Here is a 19,186-nt window from a genome sequence, read left to right as displayed (position 1 = left end):
CATAAGGAATGAAAAACAAACTACTCACCTTCTGCAACAAAAAGGAAACAAAACAAAAACTGAAGAACAAGAGTATATACAATTAGAACTATGTAATGATGTCATTTAGGGACTGGAAAACACTTAGCTTTTAGAGAAGGGGCTACTGCTGCAGCATTTGCTTTTCATATTTTAAATAACAAGAATTTCTTTTGGGGGGGGAAAGCCAGTATGCTTCTTTTCCAAATCTTGCTTATTCTCTATAATTGTCTTTTTTTTTCTTTTTCTGTTGACAACAATTTATTACTTTGCAATAACAGACTGAAGGTGTGGATGCTTCATGTAGAGATTTTGTAGGGTGATTTAGCAATGGATTGTCCCTTTTATGAAGTATGAGAGACAGGATTAATAAAAAATGCTTAGAAGCATATAATGGGAGGCAAATTCTGGAGGATACTGCTGAGTTTTTAGGGTGTACTAAAGAAAGGTCATTCATGACCTCCCATACAGTTTGCCTTACTATTCTGAAATTTTACAGTATTTATCTTTCTTCTTGGGACTGTACTCTTCATTTTACAAAGCCTTGAATTAAGGCCAAATCACATGACAATAGTTAGGAAAATGCAACTTTTTTCCCCTGTTTAAGTAAAATAAAGAGTCTGGAGCAAAAATGTACAATTGCAGAATAACTAAAGGGGGAATATTAGTGGTAAATTATGCTGTGCTAGGAAAAAGAACAAAAAAAAGGCAGACACCAAATACCTCCATTTTCCCAAGATTAAATGATTATTAAAAAAGCGTGCCACACTGTATAGAAATCAACATTCTCTCCCATAATTCTGTGCATCTGGGACTATAGAAATGTCACTGTCCCTGTCCCACATCTTCAAATTAACATTCTCAGGTCACAACAATAAGTCTTCCCAAAGGGGACCTTCCGGAAAAACAAGCTATTTCCTCGGCTCATATTTCCCTGGAAAACAAATAAATACAAATAAAATCTAGTGTGAAGATGAGATCAACCAGTCCAAATCAGTAGAGATGCTTCTAGACATGTTTCTAGGAGATGTAACCAAGCAGCTAGGGCAAAACCAATGATCATGAAGAGTAGCAATTTGTACTTTCTGACTCATGCTAAGCTTTTGTGGAACTAACTCCAATTTTGCCACATGGATAAGGCAAAAAACTTCTTACTTATTTAGACAAAATTCCCAGTTTGGACTCTGGCTCTGACACTTGCTGGCTGGGCTATGAAATGAATCACTATATATAGAGTGCTGAGAACAGTCCTAACAGTCAGTAAGTGCTAGCTTTTATTTATTTTTAAAAATACATGTCTTTATTGATTTTTAGATAGAGAGGAAGGGAGAGAGAGAGATAAAAACATCGATGATGAGAGAGAATCATTGATCAGCTGCCTCCTGCACGGGGATCTAGCCTGTAAACTGGGCATGTGCCCTGATAGGGAATTGAACTGTGACCTCCTGGTTCAGAGGTCAACACTCAACCACTGAGTCACACTGGCCAGGTGCTTTTATTTATTTTTTAATAGAATGGTCAGGTCTCTAGGAAGTGGTTATACAATCTTATAATTAAAGTAGTAATGTGTGAGTTTAACTGAGTAGACTGTGAAGTTAGATAGCCTACACATAGATCCCACTCTCCCAAATATAGGTCGTGTAACCTTGAGTTACATAATTGGTGTTATTTAACTGTTCAAAATCCCAGTTTTTCCCATATGTAAAGTAGGATGATAGAAAATGGTTATTTTGCCCAGCCAGTGTGGCTCACTTAGTTGAGCATCATCGATGCACCAAGAGGTCACACATTCAATTCCTGGTCAGGACACATGCCTGCATTGTGGGTTCCTTCCCCAGTAGAGGGCATGCAGGAGGCAGCAGATCTATGATACTCTCTCATCATTGATGTTTCTATCTCTCTCCCTCTCTCCCTACTTCTCTCTGAAATTAATAAAAATATATCTAAAGGTGGTAAAAAATATACACATATATATATTTAAAAATAAAATTATAATAAAAACATAAAGAAAAAAAAAGGCCCTAGCTGGTTTGGCGCAGTGGATAGAGCATTGGCCTGCGGACTGAAGGGTCTCAGGTTCGATTCTGGTAAAGGGCACATGCCTGGGGTTGTGGGCTCGATCCCTAGTGCGGGGTGAGCAGGAGGCAGCCGATCAATGATTCTCTCTCATCATTGATGTTTCTACCTCTCTCTCTCCCTCTCCTTTCCTCTCTGAAATCAATAAAAATACATATTTAAAAAAGAAAAAGAAAAAAAGAATTCTAGCCTGGATTCAGGAGGGGCTTGTTGTGTATGCACACTGAGCATAAACAACTGCAGTAGTACTGAGCTTTATGAACAAAGGCCTTTCTCATATGTATCACTAGTGCTATAATATAATGAAACAAAGAGTTTCTTCATATGTTTTCTTCTACAATCCTATAAAAAGTGCTACCCACTTGCCCTGGCTGGTATGGCTAAGTGGGTTGGACCATTATCCTGTGCACTGAAAGGCTTCAGGTTTGATTCCTACTGGGGGCACCTATGTGAGGCAACCAATTGATGTTTCTTTCACACATCAGTGTTTCTCTCTCTCCCCTCCTTTCTCTAAATTTAGTAAAAACAGCTTTAAACTGATGGCAATTTTAAGTGGTCCTGTGTTAAATTTAGCACACAGCCATCCATTACTTTGGTTCCTAATAAAACTTTGCCTAGAGTGATCAGGAATTTTTGGTTGCAGATGATATATCTCACAGCAATAACAAACAATAAATTGGAGTCAAAACAAAATGATTCACTAACGTATTTAGGAGACATAACTAAATAACAGGACAAAACTGGGACTAAGACTCTAGCAGTAAGAGATCAGGTCTATCAACATCATTGTGAACAAATAATGACATAAACAACTTCTCATTTCTCCGTTTACTCCTACCACACTGTGAGAAAAAACTGGAATACATAAGGAGATTCTGAGAAGTTACAAAAAGGTGAAGTGGGGAAAAAAATCTGAAATCAAGGCTATCATTTTCACAACCAGGATAAGCGTTTACCCGGAGCCCATTTGTAATTTGAATGTGATAACTCAAAAGGCATCTGGATCACATCTAGGGATTCCTGCTTCTTCATTACCCCTGCTGGTTTCTAAGCAGCATATTTTACTACTATGCCAGATGACATATGGAACACTGTCAAGGGCACAGTAATTGGTAGCTAAAAGGTAAGCTACAAGAATTAACCTGGGATCCCAGAAACATTAAGAAAACAAACAAGAACAAAATAAAGTAAAATATATGGAGGAGGAGGTGTGTGAAGGGGGGAAGAATAGGGGCAAGAGAGGAAGAGAGAATGAGAGAAGTACCTCTTTTTGTAGCATGCTCCAGCAGTCTATCCAAGAAGTATATATTGGGGAGTAAGGAGGGCACCCACCAGCAAGCCTGAAATAGAAATAAAGATGAGCCATTCAAGTTAATATTCACAAAACATTCTCTCAAGAGTCCAGTAAATCTTTGTCAAAACATTCTTCTGCCTAGAAGTTTCTCTGAGAGGCAATTTTAGTTCTAATAAATTTCCCTTATATTTATATTTTGAAATCAACAAATAAACTTCAGTTATGTATTTTCTAAAACATCTAGGTTTTTAATTTGTGGAGATATGAAATTCTAAAACACATCAATTATATAACTAAAGAGTAGGAAAACGGGATTTAAAAACTAAGTGGTGTTTAAAAGCACCTATTGAGGGAACAGTGGCTCTTTTTTCCTCCCTGGCTGCCTGAAGATCAACCTTCATCATGAATGACACAGGAACTATATGGATCAGGAAGCTAATGACCAACAGACTACTTCAGCAGAAGCAAATGGTCATTAATGCCCTTCACCCTGGAAAGGCAACGTACCCAAGACAGAAATTTGGGAAAAACTAGCCAAAATGTGTAAGACCACACCTGATGTCATCTTTGTGTTTGGATTCAGAACCTACTTTGGTGCTGGTAAGACCACTGGCTTTGGCATGATTTATGATTCCTTGGATTACGCAGAGAAAAATGAACCCACATATAGACTTGCAAAACATGGCCTAAATGAGAAGACGATGACCTCAAGAAAACAGAAAGGAACGCAAGAACAGAATGAAGAAAGTCAAGGGGACTGCAAAGGCCAATGTTGGTGTTGGCTAAAAGAAGGAGTAAAGGTTCTGCAGGACTTTATCTGTGGTGATTGTGCAGATTTTTCATGAAAAGATTAATAAACTAAACTTTTATGTGAGGAAAAGAAAAGGCACCTAAATATGACAATGGATGTAACAGTGGTGACTACATGCTCTTACTCACGTATAATCACTTCCTCTCCAAAAATTATAAGGAATAAACACACTTAACTCGTCCTTCAAGTATGCTCTGGGCTAAAATATGGCAGCTACTCTACAAAGCAAACAGAATGTAACATGATATGAAATACTAGAGGCCTGATGCACAAAATTCGTGCGATGGTAGGCCTTCCTTCTCCTGGCTGCCAGCACCCAGGCTGGGCTTCCCTCCCGGATCGATCACTACCCCCACCCCAGGCAGAGGGAGGCCCAGGCTACCCGGCCAGTAGCGCTGCGGCGGGTGGGCAGGGCCTCCCTCTTTGGGGTGATCACGGAGCCCCCTGATCAATTGCCCTGCAGAGGGTGGCCTGGGTCTCTCTTTGCGGGGCGATCGTGGAGCGATGGCGGGGCCCCCTGACCAATCGCATCGCACCCGCCTTGGCTGTCCTGGCACCAGTGCATGTCATAGTGTGTTCGTCCAGATGGTTGTTCTGCCCTTTGGCTGTTTGGTTGATTTGCATATTATGCTTTTATTATTATAGAAGATTATTATAGATGACAACTGTGCTCAAAACTACATACAGCTTTCCAGTTGCTATCTTGTTGGAAAACAATGACATACACGTCCAATGGTATATTGTATCAGGTACTGTATTAGAACAGAGTTCTCCTGAATCGAATCAAGAGGCAAAACCTGTTTCAACTTGGTATGGTCACTTGGCATCTAGAAGCTTGAACTCAATGGTGTTCAGCACCACACCACACCTATCCTTCCTGACCAATACACTAAAAGGTTAAGAAACTTTCCATGGACCAAATTCCCCATTTTTCTTTCTTTAAAACTCACTTTCTCCTAGGAAAAACAGGTACAGATTGTCATTCAATCCCTGATATACCTGTTGTAACTTTCAAGGAAAAGAGGATAAAGATTTAAAATAATGGAAAGATGTAAAAATAGAATAATTTGGTAATTATCCAGTCCTTTTCGGAATAGGACCTATAATGGCAAGTGCATATTATATTTAAGGACTTGAGAAACATTATCTATGCTTTCTCTATTCCAAAAAAAGGATATGACGTGGCCACTTATAATATAAACTAGAGGCCTGATGCATAAAATTTGTGCAAGAGTAGGCCTTCCTTCCCGTGGCTGCCGGCATCGGCTTCCCTTCAGCAGGCACCCGGAACCTGGACTGGCTTCCCTGGGGCCGCCCGCAGGTATCAGGGGCCCAGGCTGGCTTCCCTCGGACCGCCTGCCGGCCCGGGCTGACATGTAAGCCTGGCTTCCCTCTGGCCCCAGCTTCGTCAGGAAGGACGTCCGGAAGACGTCCGGTCTAATTAGCATACTGCCCTTTTATTATTATAGGTTAATGCCACTGCTGATACATGGGACTTACAGAGAAAAAAAATTGGAAATATAGTAATAGCATCAACTGTACTTTTCTCCCTGACATTTCCACCAGGACCACTCTGCCTGTCAAGCACACAGCAGCCAACTACCAGGAGAAGAAATGCAAAGCACTTACCCGCAGTTGTTGACAGCCATGAGATTAGAGACAAGCACAAAGGGATAGGTCAACATACTGGCAAAAAACTGTAAAACAGTAAAACAATAGCTAAGTTATTAGGTCATCAGTCTCCTTTCTTCTCTTCTTTCTTCTCCCTTAAATTCCTAGCGTCTCTGTGGTCAAATACTCCAATACTGGCTTTGCTTTTTCAGTATTCCAGGAAAGACTAAATGACAAATTTTCAGCTTGAGATACTTCCTTCTCTTAATATACCTCTATAGCTAACATATTAATAAAGGCCAGAAGAATTCCTTATTTTGTGATTGAGTCCTCATTTAAATAAAACTGAACTACAGTATTTAAGAGAAAAAGCAAATATTACTAAATACAATTTCAAAACACCCCTGAAGAAAATAAGAAAAAACGCTTGGCTAGTGTGCTCAGGGGTTGAGCATTGACATGTGAACCTGGAGGTTAACAGTCTGATTCCCAGTCAGGGCACATGCTCAAGTTGTGGGCTCAATCCCAAATGTGGGGCATGCAGGAGGCAACCAATCAATGATTCTCTCTCATCATTCATGTTTCTATCTGGCCCTCTCCCTTCCTCTCTGAAATCAATAAAAATATTTTTTTTAAAAAAAGAAAAGAAAAAAAACATGAGTAGCCTTCCAAAAACAATGAAAATGACTTCAGAAGTCAACTACTGGAAGGCTCCATATGACTAAAGTGGGTGACTTCTCCACGGTAAGATCAACGGGCTGCAGGGAGAAGCAGCCCTGAGAATCAGGGTAAGCGGTGATGAGAATGCCCACATCCCCCTCCTGAAAGCTCAACACGAAACCATGTGGGCTCATTATCACTGGTACTGTCATGTAGGAACTCTGGGCTATTCTTAGCTCTGCCAAACATTAACAAATCTGACTTTCCTGGGAAACATCTGGTTGCTTCAAAGCAGTATAACACAGGCCAAATTAAAAAACACACACACAAAATTCCTAGAAGGTTAAAGGATTTAAAAAAACAGCAACTCACTCCTGTGACAGCTTGGGAATAACTCTTCATTTCATTCATGGTAGAAACCTAAAACAGGAAGGAAGCCTTTATTAGAATGAATAATGAGATGAAGTTGATATTAACAGCTACTTGTCCCCAACCATACCCATATATTCTATCTCTAAATTATCAGTTTGACAGCTTAAAAATTAATTTTGAGCATGAAAACATAAAATACTGATTATGAACATAAAAAGATAGTGGTCAAAATGATGAATTTGATTCAAAATCAGTAGACATATTCACAATAGATGAATTTATAAGATGGCTTAGGAACCAATGTAACAGCCTGAGGATTTCAAAAGAAAATGAGATTGTTAACCTTTCCCCATGTCCTAGAAATAAAATCTCCAGAAATTCCCTTTACCATATACCTCTATGTGCACCCAGCTGTGTTCCAGATGCTTTGGAGACCAGGCTCTGTACTCAAGAAGCTTACAGCATGGATTTAGTCCTATCCCTGGGTCTGTTCTATTTTCCACCATGCGAGGGACTACTTGTGTACAAAGAGGCCCACAACTGCTGAAGTGGAGGAAACATTACTTCTAGGGAAGGCCGACTCCCCAGACCTTCCAGACTGAGGTTTCTAGAAAGCCCAATACAGGAGTTACCTTAACATTTCAGATTAGATAAAACACATTGAATAAGTGGGTTTGGAATAAAATTTCTCCTTGTAAAATGAAAAAAAACAACACCACACACATTGAATAACTACAAAACAGTCCTGCTTCATGGTGGCCTCTACAATTAGCTATCAATAAAGAAGTGATCTCCTTGCAGCAGAGACAGGGATAAATCTCTTGGGCTTACTCTGCTACACCGAGGACTTTTTAGGTACATTTCTCTATGGTAAATAGCATGGGTCATTCCGTGAGCCTTTGAAAACTTGACTGATGTTTAGCTACATAATGATGAGTCTGGCACATAATAAACTGTCATCTTACTTTTTAAAGCTAACCTAGCTGCCTATCGAATACAATAAAGTCAGCACTAGCACATCTCATCAAGGTCACAACCTACCCCACTGTCCAGTGCATAGGTATTGACGAGGTAGGCCAGTGAGTTACAGAGCCACAAAGAAATGATGTCACCTAGGAGGCGAGGAATAAGACCCCTACATGGAGAAACAATACAAATAAGAATTAAGAAGTGTGATCAATAAAAAGATAATCCAAACACTTCCCAATGAATTAGAGATTTCAAAACATTCCAGAGAATGGAAAAGACATCGAATAACAGAACCTAGCCCTTATTCTAGTTGATACAACTGTACATGAAGCTAATCTCTAATGACTTTCATTCCTATTTTTAAAATGCAGGCCAGCCATACCCTTTAATCTATGGCCAATGGCTCACCTTACTATTAACAACTACTCTGGAGAAGAGACTTAAATACCTTTTTGCTAAACTATACTTTATATTCAAAGTTGGCAGGGCAAGAGATGAAAAAAATTACAAAATGAAAATGATCCAAACACAGGTACAAGTAAGAGACATAAAAAACCCACGTTTTGAGAGTCTCAGTGATCTTTGTGGGGGAGCATGGAATAGTGGGACAAACATTAATCTACAGACTGAAGACCAGACTCAAATGTCACATCTATCAGATCAGCTATAGGACCAGCATCAAATGAACTTCCCAGAGCATCCATTTTAAAATATATATCTAAAATGAGAATAATATGGCTGTTCTGCCCATTTCCCAGAGTACTTATGACACATGAATAAAATCAATTATGTAGAAACACTCTGAAAATTAAAAAGAACCATTTACTTAATAATGTAGTTTTTACTATTAATTAAAAAAGAAGAGGATAGTAATCTTAAGTTCTTTCAAAGTAAATTCAAGGGAATTGATATACCCTTGCAAAAACGTATTCTCTCAGGATACACGTTAGATGATTTCCCTTTTTTCAAACATTAATTTTCCTTATTTCCACTTACAAAAATCACACACACAAATCAGCGATTTACTCACGCAAAAAATCCTATCATGCCCTCTTCCCGATAGATGGTTACTATGGAGTCACAAAGTCCACTAGGTACAGAGGAAAGAAAGGTAAAATACATTAAGATTCTTTTCAAGCTATTTTTTAAATATCCAATTATCATTTCTGACATGGTCAAATCTCCCCTCCTCACCCCACCACTTTTATCACTCTCACTCTGCAAAGGCGGTTGATTTTGGGCACAGAACTGAAGGTATTACTACCTAAGGATATTGTCACATGGAGCCATTGTGAGTTTTGGCTTCAGTGGCTCTGTAACTTATGAGGTCCCAGGTAGGCTCCTAAACCTGCCTGGGCCATTTTCTACTATTTTCTGGTTTTTATGCAGATTAAATGATATAAGGTATATGAACTGTTCTATAAACACTAAGGCAACATAACAATGTAAAGCACTATTATTCTAATACATTGGTTTCAACATATCTCCTTGAATACTTGAAAACAAAGACACTTACCAGTACTTGGATTCTCTGCCAATGAATTGTACCATGGATCTCAGAGTGATCACTACAGAACACAGAGAAAAAAAATTTTTTTTAACTATACTGAGATAAATTTTGATAGCCCTGGAAAAAAAAAAAGGTTTTCCCACCTAAAGCCACTTTGCTTTCTGGATAAATTAGATAAAAGCCAAAACATGAAGCATACAAAAACATGCAGGCAAGGCACTTGACTGAAATCCCATGTCAACCATCTAAGCAGTCAGGAGAGATCATGTTATAGAAGAGAATAAATCAGATTTCAGTTATCAATTGCAAACATACCATGGAAGGGATGTGTGATGAGGGTAGCAGCAGAACGAGCCATCATCTCTCGTGTTGTCTAGAAACAATCAACACACACTTCTGAAATCTAAATAAATGACACTCAAATTCCTGTGAGAAGGAATGTGGGTGGATATTGTAGAATAAGAAAGTGAGCGACCAGCACCCTTGCCCTGAAGTCAGGAAGAATAAGTAGTTTAAATAATTACAATATAACACACCATCACTGTATCATATCTTTCATTCATGGATTTCAATGTTTAGTTACTGCTTAAAGTTTCTCGGCAAAGATTTATTATCTTCTCAATTTTTCAGACAAGAAAAACAAAAGTAAAGAAACAGGGAGGGCCTGGCCATTGTGGCTCAGTGGTGGATCGTCAACCTATGAAACAGGAGGTCACGGTTTGATTAGTGGTCAGGGCACATCCTGGGTTGTGGGCTCAATCCCCAGTGTGGGATGTGCAGGAGGCAGCCGATTGATGATTCTCTCTCTTCATTGATGTTTCTTTCTCTCTCTCCCACTTCCTTCCTCTCTGAAATCAATAAAATAAAAATAAATAAATAAATAAAAATTAAACAAACAGGGAGAGTCACCGGCAGTCACTGAGCCGGAATAAAACTATGAGGCCTGTATTCAGATTATTAAGTGGCTCTCTCATTGTGAGTGATTTCAGAGACTGATAACTATGCTAGACAAATGTGAGGCTCAATTTTATCTGTACCAACATCTCTGGGAGAACAAAACTTTGTTTTTTTACCACAACCCTATAACCCTGCAGTATCTTAGAGCTGCTATATTTATCCTACTTTATCTGTCTTTTTACAGGACTCCATATAAAGGTAGTAAAGAAAGCTAAATTATAATACTTGGAGGCAGTTATAAACAGATCAGGTCAGTTATTCATTTTTGCATGTAAACATCTTCAGTCACTAAGTTAAGACATTCCTCACTCCTATTCCAGCGGTAATTCTGAAAAGATCCTATGAGACGGGATGGGTAACTAAAGTTAAGAAAAGACCAAATGCCTATTAATACATTTATCTCTATTTTTAAGGCAATTCACTCCAAAGAAAACCAAGTTGATTCATCTGACATCTAGACCTACAGTAAGGTTTGTTTTGGAATATATATTTTAGATGGCAGCACTTACTAGAAAATTGTGATCTTACTAAAGACAATTAGACAATGTAAAGACTAAGAAATAAGAGTAGTTATGAAAGCCATAAATATTAAGTCAGGAATGAAACAGACTCCAATGGCAGAGTATAAGAGTGGGAAATGAGTCATGAGGAATCTTCGAAAGTCAGAATAATGTTGCAAAAACATTTCTGGATATATAATATCAAACACACAAAGGGCCTGGCCACTATTTTAACATCTCTGTACTAGAGAATTCGAACTCTACTCTTTTAGTAGAAACCTCTTCAATTTTAAAGATGAAATGAGTGGCAAAATTAAGTTTCCTTGAAATGTACATATTCATAACAGCACGCAATGCTTTTCTTTTCTCTCTTTTTAAATATTTTATACACACACACACACACACCAAATTACATTGAAGGTTTAATTCCATTTGGAATAGACACTGCAGACAGGCCTGATGATCCTGATCCTACAGCCACCACACTGCACATTCCCTTATTTAGGGAAATAGCATAGGACATAACTCATCTCTTACCTCCTTGATAACTTGGTCGAAGGAAGATGGAACTTCTTTTGGTACATTTCCTGGTCCTAACTCCTGGAAATCAAATAAAAGACACAGCTTGATGGTTTTAAATAGAACTGTTAAATAGGAGGTCACCCTCTATGCCAACATTCACTGAGATGAAAGGGAGACTGCCTGCTTGCCCCTTCTCCTAAAGAGGACCAAAGAAGAATAACTTGCAAGGGAAATGGGCCCAAGCATACAAATCAGCTCCAACATACCTCAACCTTGTCACTCTCCTGGTAATGCTGCAAAGGAAGAGAAAAGAAAGGATGAGAAGGGCTGTCACAGTGTCACTGAGGGAGGACATAAAATGAAAACTCTATTGATAGAAAATAAAACCTTTTTTTTTTTTTGCTGCAAATCTCCCATTAACTTCTAACTTTAACTAGTCAATTATAAGTAAGTAGCTCTAAGACAATCTTGTTGCTAAGTTTAACATACTGGGTCAGCTGAAGGGACAAGCAAATGCTCAAGAAAACACATCTAAAAGGAGAAAATGGAAAACAAAAACAAAAATCTAAGATCATTTACTAAACATACATTTAACAGAAAACAAATTTGTTAAAAACATAGCCTAGGACTAAGGCCATGGAAAAAACCTCCTGTCTTTCACAGAGAAAAGCAGGACAATACCAAATTAGGGCAAGACTCTTTTCTTCACTGTACAAAAGAACAGAGAACTGGTGCTAAGTCTGAATAGCTGAAATCGCCTCACATTGTCTTTTGTATCTCTTTCCAAAACAAGCAAAGAGAGACTTTTTTTCTACCAGGGAAGAGAACATGAATACTGATGGAACTCAGTTATATTGAAAGAGGAAATAGTATTTGTGGGATATTTCAGAAATAAAAGATGGGCTAGGTGAAATGGAAAGACTCAGACAATTAAGCTCCTAGTCACACCAGATTAAAAAAAATAGACACTTTATCTTGTAAAAAGAAGTATGTTTTTAAAGATCAGAGGCAAAAGAACAAAGATCAAGAATAAACAAAATAGTGTTTTTTGGTCAAATTAGAGGTCTTTGACTAGAATTAATTGTAATAGTTTCGGGCATGTTTAAAACAATTCTCACTCATTTCTAGACTTTGCTTTTTATTCCATTAATAAAATTTTCTGCCTGTCACTTTCCAAACAGATTTTAGTTTAACCCTTGTTCAGATATGTAGAACTCTTTCTTATAAAGTTTAACAGTTGCATCAACCCTGAATTGGTCTGTCTTCTTGATTGCATAAGCTCTTTTTGATACTAAATGTAGTACCAATCCCGTTATTTTAATTTAACTGCACGTAAAACACATATTCCAATGGATATTTGGATACCTCAAATATCCTACTTTCCGGAACTTGGTTTCAAGCAGTAATTTCACTTTGCTCTCAGTCTATACCTAAACCTCTTTGACTACACGACAATTGCCTTTGTGTATATGAATCTCATTTAGGTAACAGCAATACTTTCCCTGAGCCCAGAGTAGGGTGTGACTAGAAAAGAAACAGTAATCAATGCACCAAAAAATCATTAATACTCCATCATTCTGACCCATAGACTACCTGGAACTGGGCTTCTAAATTCAGTCCACAGGCACAACAACAGGAGTAACATTAAGAGCCCAGCTGGCATGGCTCAGTGGTTGAGCATCGACCTATGAGGAGGTCATAGTTCAATTCCCAGTCAGGGTACATGCCCAGGTTGTGGGCTCAATCCCCAGTGTGGGGCATGCAGGAGGCAGCTGATCAATGATTTTCTCTCATCACTGATGTTTCTCTCTCTCCCCCCCCCCCGCCCCCTTCATCTCTGAAATTAATAAAAAAATATTTTTTTTTAAAAAAAGAATAACATAAATAATATTAAAATAACTGGAGGTTGAAATAGTTTCCATGTGAGAAACTGACTGAAAAAACTCTCCAATTCAAATCAAGGTTGAAAAGCACTTAAAATCTTAAAGGCAATTAGATCATGCAACTATTTAACAAAATCATGATTTGCTGATCAGATGATAAAACATTAGAATTGGGGCAATGTTAAAGCCTAAAAAATTACAAGGAGGATTATACTGAGTACTATTTAAATAAGCCATTAGTAAATATTTGGAATTTAGCACATCTGATACATTATAGGTTGAAAGTATTATACAGATTTGGTTAGCATACACTACTATATATTTTGAGTTATAACACAGAGTATAACACACTCTTGGTACCAGTAGGAGACAGAATAATTCACTAGGAAAAAAACCATTAATTTTGCATTCTCAATTATACTAATGCTGAATAACCTTCTCATAGACTGTTTTAAATGATGTAAAATTTGTATTCATAACAACCTTTATAAATAGAGCAAAGGGCAATGCTGTTTGACCTACATTGTAATGGTGCAACTGAGAAACCAGTACAATTGAAATTATATGCTTTAGCATTTGAAGTTAAAAGAAGGTGGTAAAACAAAGGATCACTAAAAAAGAAATCAATGTAACTTTGATGTTTTCAAAAACATTATGGCCGAAACCGGTTTGGCTCAGTGGATAGAGCGTCGGCTTGCGGACTGAAAGGTCCCAGGTTCGATTCCGGTTAAGGGCATGTACCTGGGTTGCGGGCACATCCCCAGTAGGAGATGTGCAGGAGGCAGCTGATCGATGTCTCTCTCATCGATGTTTCTAGCTCTCTATCTCTCTCCCTTCCTCTCTGTAAAAAATCAATAAAATATATTAAAACAAACAAACAAACAAAAAAACCCATTATGAAACATCTCAAACATACAGAAAAAAATTCACCTTTATATCCACCACCAATAAATGTTAAATAGAGGTTAACATTTTGCCCCTTTTGCTTAAGATCTCTTGCCTTCTTAAAATAAAATGCCACAGCCCTAACCGGTTTGGCTCAGTGGATAGAGCGTCAGCCTGCGGACTGAAGGGTCCCGGGTTCGGTTCCGGTCAAGGGCATGTACCTTGGTTGCGGGCACATCCCCAGTAGGGAGTGTGCAGGAGGCAGCTGGTCGATGTTTCTCTCTCATCGATGTTTCTAACTCTCTATCCCTCTCCCTTCCTCTCTGTAAAAAATCAATAAAATATATTTAAAAATAAAATAAAATAATAAAATGCCACAGATGTAGCTAAATTCCACCCTTACCTCTTCCCCCTTCCCAAAAGTAACCACTACCCTGCAGCTGTTGTATACTTTAGTGAGGTTTTAAAACAAATTTTCAAATTTATGCAAATGTAACACAGATAAAGAAACAGTGCACAAAATACAAATGTATAATGTAATAAGTAATTAAAAGGAAATATCCATATAGCCACAGTCCAGGTCAAGAAAAATCATTTGCATTACCCCAGAACCAATGCAAGGTCCCTCTTCCTCTCTCTCCCCCCACAAATAAGTATTATCCTGACCTTTATGTTGATCTTGTTAAAAAACTTTAAAATTGTAGCAGAAAGCATTTTACTAGGGATTACTCTAGAAATAAGAGGAGAATAACTTCAGAATGAGTTATGTTTCAATCAGCTTTACTTTTTCAAAGAAATAAAATCAGCTATACAGGAGATCAAATAAGTGTATTTAATTTTTGCTCCAACAATAGGTTCAATTCTGGTCAAGGGCAGAATGCAGACTTGACCCTCAGCCCTGGTTGGGGTGCATGCGGGAGGCAACCAATCGATGTCTCTCTCACATCAATGTTTCTCTCTCTCTGTCTCTCCCCGTCCCTTCCACTCTCTCTAAAAATGAATGGAATATCCTCAGGTGAGGAAAAGAACAACAGGTTCAGAGGAAGAAGGTTGTGTAATAAAGATCAATTATTTCATTTCACACAAATTCCCTTTGCTTCCCAAGATAGAATTAATAATGGGTATTTCATGCAAATGTTTTTAAAGAAGAAGAAAAGCCACGGCATATAAATATATATTTGGAATTGATAAGTAGGACAACTGCATAAACGATAATCTAAAGCTGTAGGAAGATTATCTGATTTTCTTCTTACCTGTAAAACTTTGCCATGGACCACAGTCCCGAGAACTCCTGAACACAGCCTTGGAGTTAATCCTGTGAACAACCCACGCTTCCCATCGATGCTCGCAATGTGCTGAGCTAAGAACACAAGTCAGAAATTTAAATTCTAGTTGAAGAAAAGGGTTACACAGACATTTCAAGGAAACATGGTTTCTAAGAATTTTCTTCAGTAACTCCTGCCTGTCATGATCCTCAATGTCATCCAATTCCAAATAAATCAAAGACACTTACCATAACAAAAGAGACCAGGAAGCTGACATACTTGCCGCCCAAAAATATTTCGTCCAATTGTTGGAGGAAGAGGTTCATATCCCACCTTTGAAAACAAGAGAACACATCATCACTACTAAGCAATATTCCCTTGAATGCCTTGGTTGAAAGGTGTTGAATTAAGAACAAAATTAGGGTTAATATTTAACACAAGTTAAAATGCAGTGTATGTTTTCCAAGGTGATGATGAAGCATCATCCTTGACAGTTTTTTGTTTTGTTGATTGATAAGACTGGTTTCAGTTAACTCCAAGTTTTCTTTTGGTTCAAATTCTATAAGGCAAGCCATTTAGCTGAGATACACTAATATCAAACTGAAAGTAGAAAAAGGGAACTTTTGTGCTAGGAAAGCAAAAATATTTTCTGAAGAAAACTAACACATTTCATATATTTGGACAAAATGAGAAGACTAAGCTATCAAATTTGTATTTGGTTAGCAAAACAAAACACTCAAAAAGCAAATGCAGATACAGCTGGATAATTCACTTGGGGAATAATTACAAGCTATGGCCACGTTAAACAGCAGACTGTCATGAACAACCAAATGAAGGCCACTTTAGAGTTAATGATTATCATCTTATTTCTACAGTATATTCTTTTTAGAGTTTGAGAGAATGAAAACGCTGTAGGACACGGTTTGGGCTCTACTGCGGTGATTCTTAACCTGCTCAATTAAATAACTCCTGATGGAGCTCCCTGAAAGTGTAACTATGGCACTATTTTAAAAACTATGTATTTGGATTTCATCTTGAAGGGTGTTTGCTGGTTTCCATTGTCCAAGAACTGCATTTAATACCAGATAAGACTCATCATGATCCCGTTTTCTCAAGCTTCTGACCAGGGGAGCTGGTTGCTGAGAATATGGCAGGGATGGTTTCCCCAGGATTTTTACAAATATATCTCATTTTTAAATACTGGATTAAGCATTCTCCTACTGGGAATTTCTGTGATCGCTTTCTTATCGAGTGATATTCCTTTTTCTCTTGCAATGATAATGGCTGTTTCTGGAGTTGTTTTTGCTGTTATTGTTGTAATGTTCATTTTCTATGAAGCTGGCCAAAACTCAGAAGATTCACCGTTCGCCTTAGAATTATCAAACCTTGGAAACACTCAGGGGCGCAGAAATATTGATTGTGAAATGGACGCATGGGCAGCAGGCACTAGACCAGGGGTGGGCAAACTTTTTGACTCGAGGGCCACAATGGGTTCTTAAACTGGACCGGAGGGCCGGAACAAAAGCATGGATGGAGTGTTTGTGTGAACTAATATAAATTCAAAGTAAACATCATTACATAAAAGGGTACGGTCTTTTTTTTTTTTAGTTTTATTCATTTCAAGTGGGCCGTAGTTTGCCCACGGCTGCACTAGACTATAACTTCTATTAAACCCAAATATCTTTGGGCCTTTGGACTCCTGTACACATTGTTTTAAATAGAAATAAACTCTGGCTTATAAAAAACAAACAAACAAAAAAACAAAACTATGTATTTGGGAATTTTACCATAACCCCTGAGACACTTGGCAACAGGTAAATTTTGTGTAATTAGGATTAAGGATATTCAAGTTTTTGAGGCAAAAGCTTTGAATGTCACTAGAAAATCCTACGTTCCGGAAAAGTACTGGGCAATGGACTCATACCGATTTACTGTAAAATGCTGTCGTCGGAGATACTCTCTGGCCACAAACCTGTCAACTCCGGTTTAGATGACATAGTATACATTCCCATCCAAGTCTTTGTTCTTGGATCAAATAACTTATTTTACAATAGCGTATTACATATAGAATCCGAATCCACACGGGTCAACTCAGCAACACACCATTTGGATCAGCATCAACTCAAGAAGAAGAAAGGTGGTCCTTCCTCCCCAGTGCCTTGCATATATTTTTTGTTGCTGTTAATCCTCACCGGAGGCTATTTTCCCATTGATTTTTAGAGAGTGGAAGGGAAGGGGAGACAGAGAGAGAGAAACATAGATGTGAGACAGACACATCAATCGGTTGCCTCCCACTCACTCCAACCAGGGCCGGGGATGGAGCCTGCAACCCAAACACTTGCCCTGGACCAGAATCGAACCAGAACCGGGACCCTTCAGCCCGCGGGCAGATGCTCTCTCCACTGAGCCAAACCAGCTAGGGCGTGTCTTGCATATTTTTGACAGAAAGGTAGACTTCTTGATTTTTTAAGATTTTTTTTATTGATTTCGGAGAGGAAGGCAGAGATTGAGAGAGAAAGAATCACTGATCCCCTGCCTCCTGCACGCCCCAACCAACCGTGACCTCCGGGGTCACAGGGGGTCACTGAGGCCCGGCCAGGCAGAAAGGACGACTTCTAAAGGCGTCCATGCCTTGGCACAAGGCGTGATGTAAGTATGTCAACTCTCAACAAAGGTAAGCTCTGTGAGTTCCCTCCCACCGGAGGGAAGCTAAAAAGGCAACTGGTAACACTAACTTTATCATAGGCTGAAACCTGGCCTACTTGCCTGTGAATACAAATACCTTTAAGAATTGCCCTGAGCGGAGGCCTGCGGACTGAAGGGTCCCGGGTTCGGTTCCGGTCAAGGGCATGTGCCTTGGTTGCGGGCACATCCCCAGTGAGGGGTGTGCAGGGGGCAGCTGGTGGATGTTTCTCTCTCATCCATGTTTCTAACTCTCTGTCCCTCTCCCTTCCTCTCTGTAAAAAGTCAATAAAATATTTTAAAAAAAAGAATTATTTTACAGTGCACTGGAAACTAACATATATGTTTCAACGCGCTGACACTGTTTCCGCTGAACTGATTTCCAGCGCAGACATGTGATTTCGGCGTCAGGTGCCACAGGGGCGGCTGCCGTCGAGGGCGCTCGGGACCCTCCGCAGTTCCGGGCCCCCTTCGCGGTCCCCGCTGAAAGGGCTCCTGTGTTTATCTGGGGCTAAAATCTCGGAACAGAAGAGCGGCAGTAAGAGCAGTCAAAGAAGAAAAATAATGCTCATGAAATGTTAGCTCTCATTTCAGATTTTAACAGATCTGCGTGTTTCCCGTCCGGGCAGGGGAAGGAGGGAATACCGATTTCGGAGAGGCGAGGGGTGGGAGTGGGAAGCCCTCGGCGACGAGCGGCCGAGATCAACCTCAGGAGAGAAAATACAAAGTTCAGAGGAGCCGCCGTGCAGGGCAGGGCGGCAGTTGGCGACGGGGACCGGGCGGGCCTCGCCTCCTGACAGAGTAGCCGAACCCCCTAAGGCCCACAGCGGCGGATGGGCGGCGGGCGGTGGAAGCTGTCCCTGCCGGGAAGGACGGGGCCGCAGAGGAGCATCTCGGGCAGCTGAAGGCCCGGGAAGGCTGGAGCCGGCCCTCCGGCGCCGCGGGCAGCGGCAACCGAAGAGGGAGCCGGGCGGGGAAGGGAATGGCGACGACTCATACCTGGATGAGCACCTTCACGTACATGAGCGGCTGGGACAAGATGGTGAGACCGGAGCCCAGGAGCACCTGACTGGCCGCGTCCGCCATGATGGCACCCGCGGACGGACGGACAGACCGAGCCACCTAGCGACCAAGCCGGTCCCGGATCACTGGCCCGCCCGCGGCGCGCGCG

General features: G+C 39.8%; 1 protein-coding gene across 1 annotated transcript; it reads right to left on the bottom strand.

Moving 5' to 3' along the window:
• Nucleotides 1-228: 228 nt before the first annotated feature.
• On the bottom strand, nt 229-19,186 carry MTCH2 (mitochondrial carrier 2). Its single transcript, XM_059709385.1, has 13 exons — nt 19,015-19,186; nt 15,582-15,666; nt 15,322-15,428; nt 11,567-11,593; nt 11,316-11,378; nt 9,637-9,694; nt 9,328-9,379; nt 8,842-8,901; nt 7,884-7,977; nt 6,843-6,890; nt 5,829-5,896; nt 3,359-3,434; nt 229-952 (listed from the first exon to the last, which is right to left on the bottom strand). The coding sequence occupies exons 1-13, from the start codon at nt 19,099-19,101 to the stop codon at nt 866-868; spliced, it is 912 nt and encodes a 303-aa protein (XP_059565368.1). The 5' UTR covers nt 19,102-19,186; the 3' UTR covers nt 229-865.

Source organism: Myotis daubentonii, chromosome 9 (genome assembly GCF_963259705.1).
Source record: "Myotis daubentonii chromosome 9, mMyoDau2.1, whole genome shotgun sequence".
Classification (NCBI taxonomy): domain Eukaryota; kingdom Metazoa; phylum Chordata; class Mammalia; order Chiroptera; family Vespertilionidae; genus Myotis; species Myotis daubentonii.
Note: the sequence above shows the minus strand (reverse complement) of the source record. Positions and strands in the feature narration are given on the sequence as shown.

Coding starts and splice junctions, on each gene's coding strand:
- MTCH2 (XM_059709385.1), bottom strand. CDS start 19,101: ATGGCGGACGCGGCCAGTCAGGTGCTCCTGGGCTCCGGTCTCACCATC. Junction 15,667..19,014: donor ACGTGAAGGTGCTCATCCAG/GTATGAGTCGTC, acceptor TTGTTTTCAAAG/GTGGGATATGAACCTCTTCC. Junction 11,594..15,321: donor TCCATGGCAAAGTTTTACAG/GTAAGAAGAAAA, acceptor CTTCCTTTGCAG/CATTACCAGGAGAGTGACAA.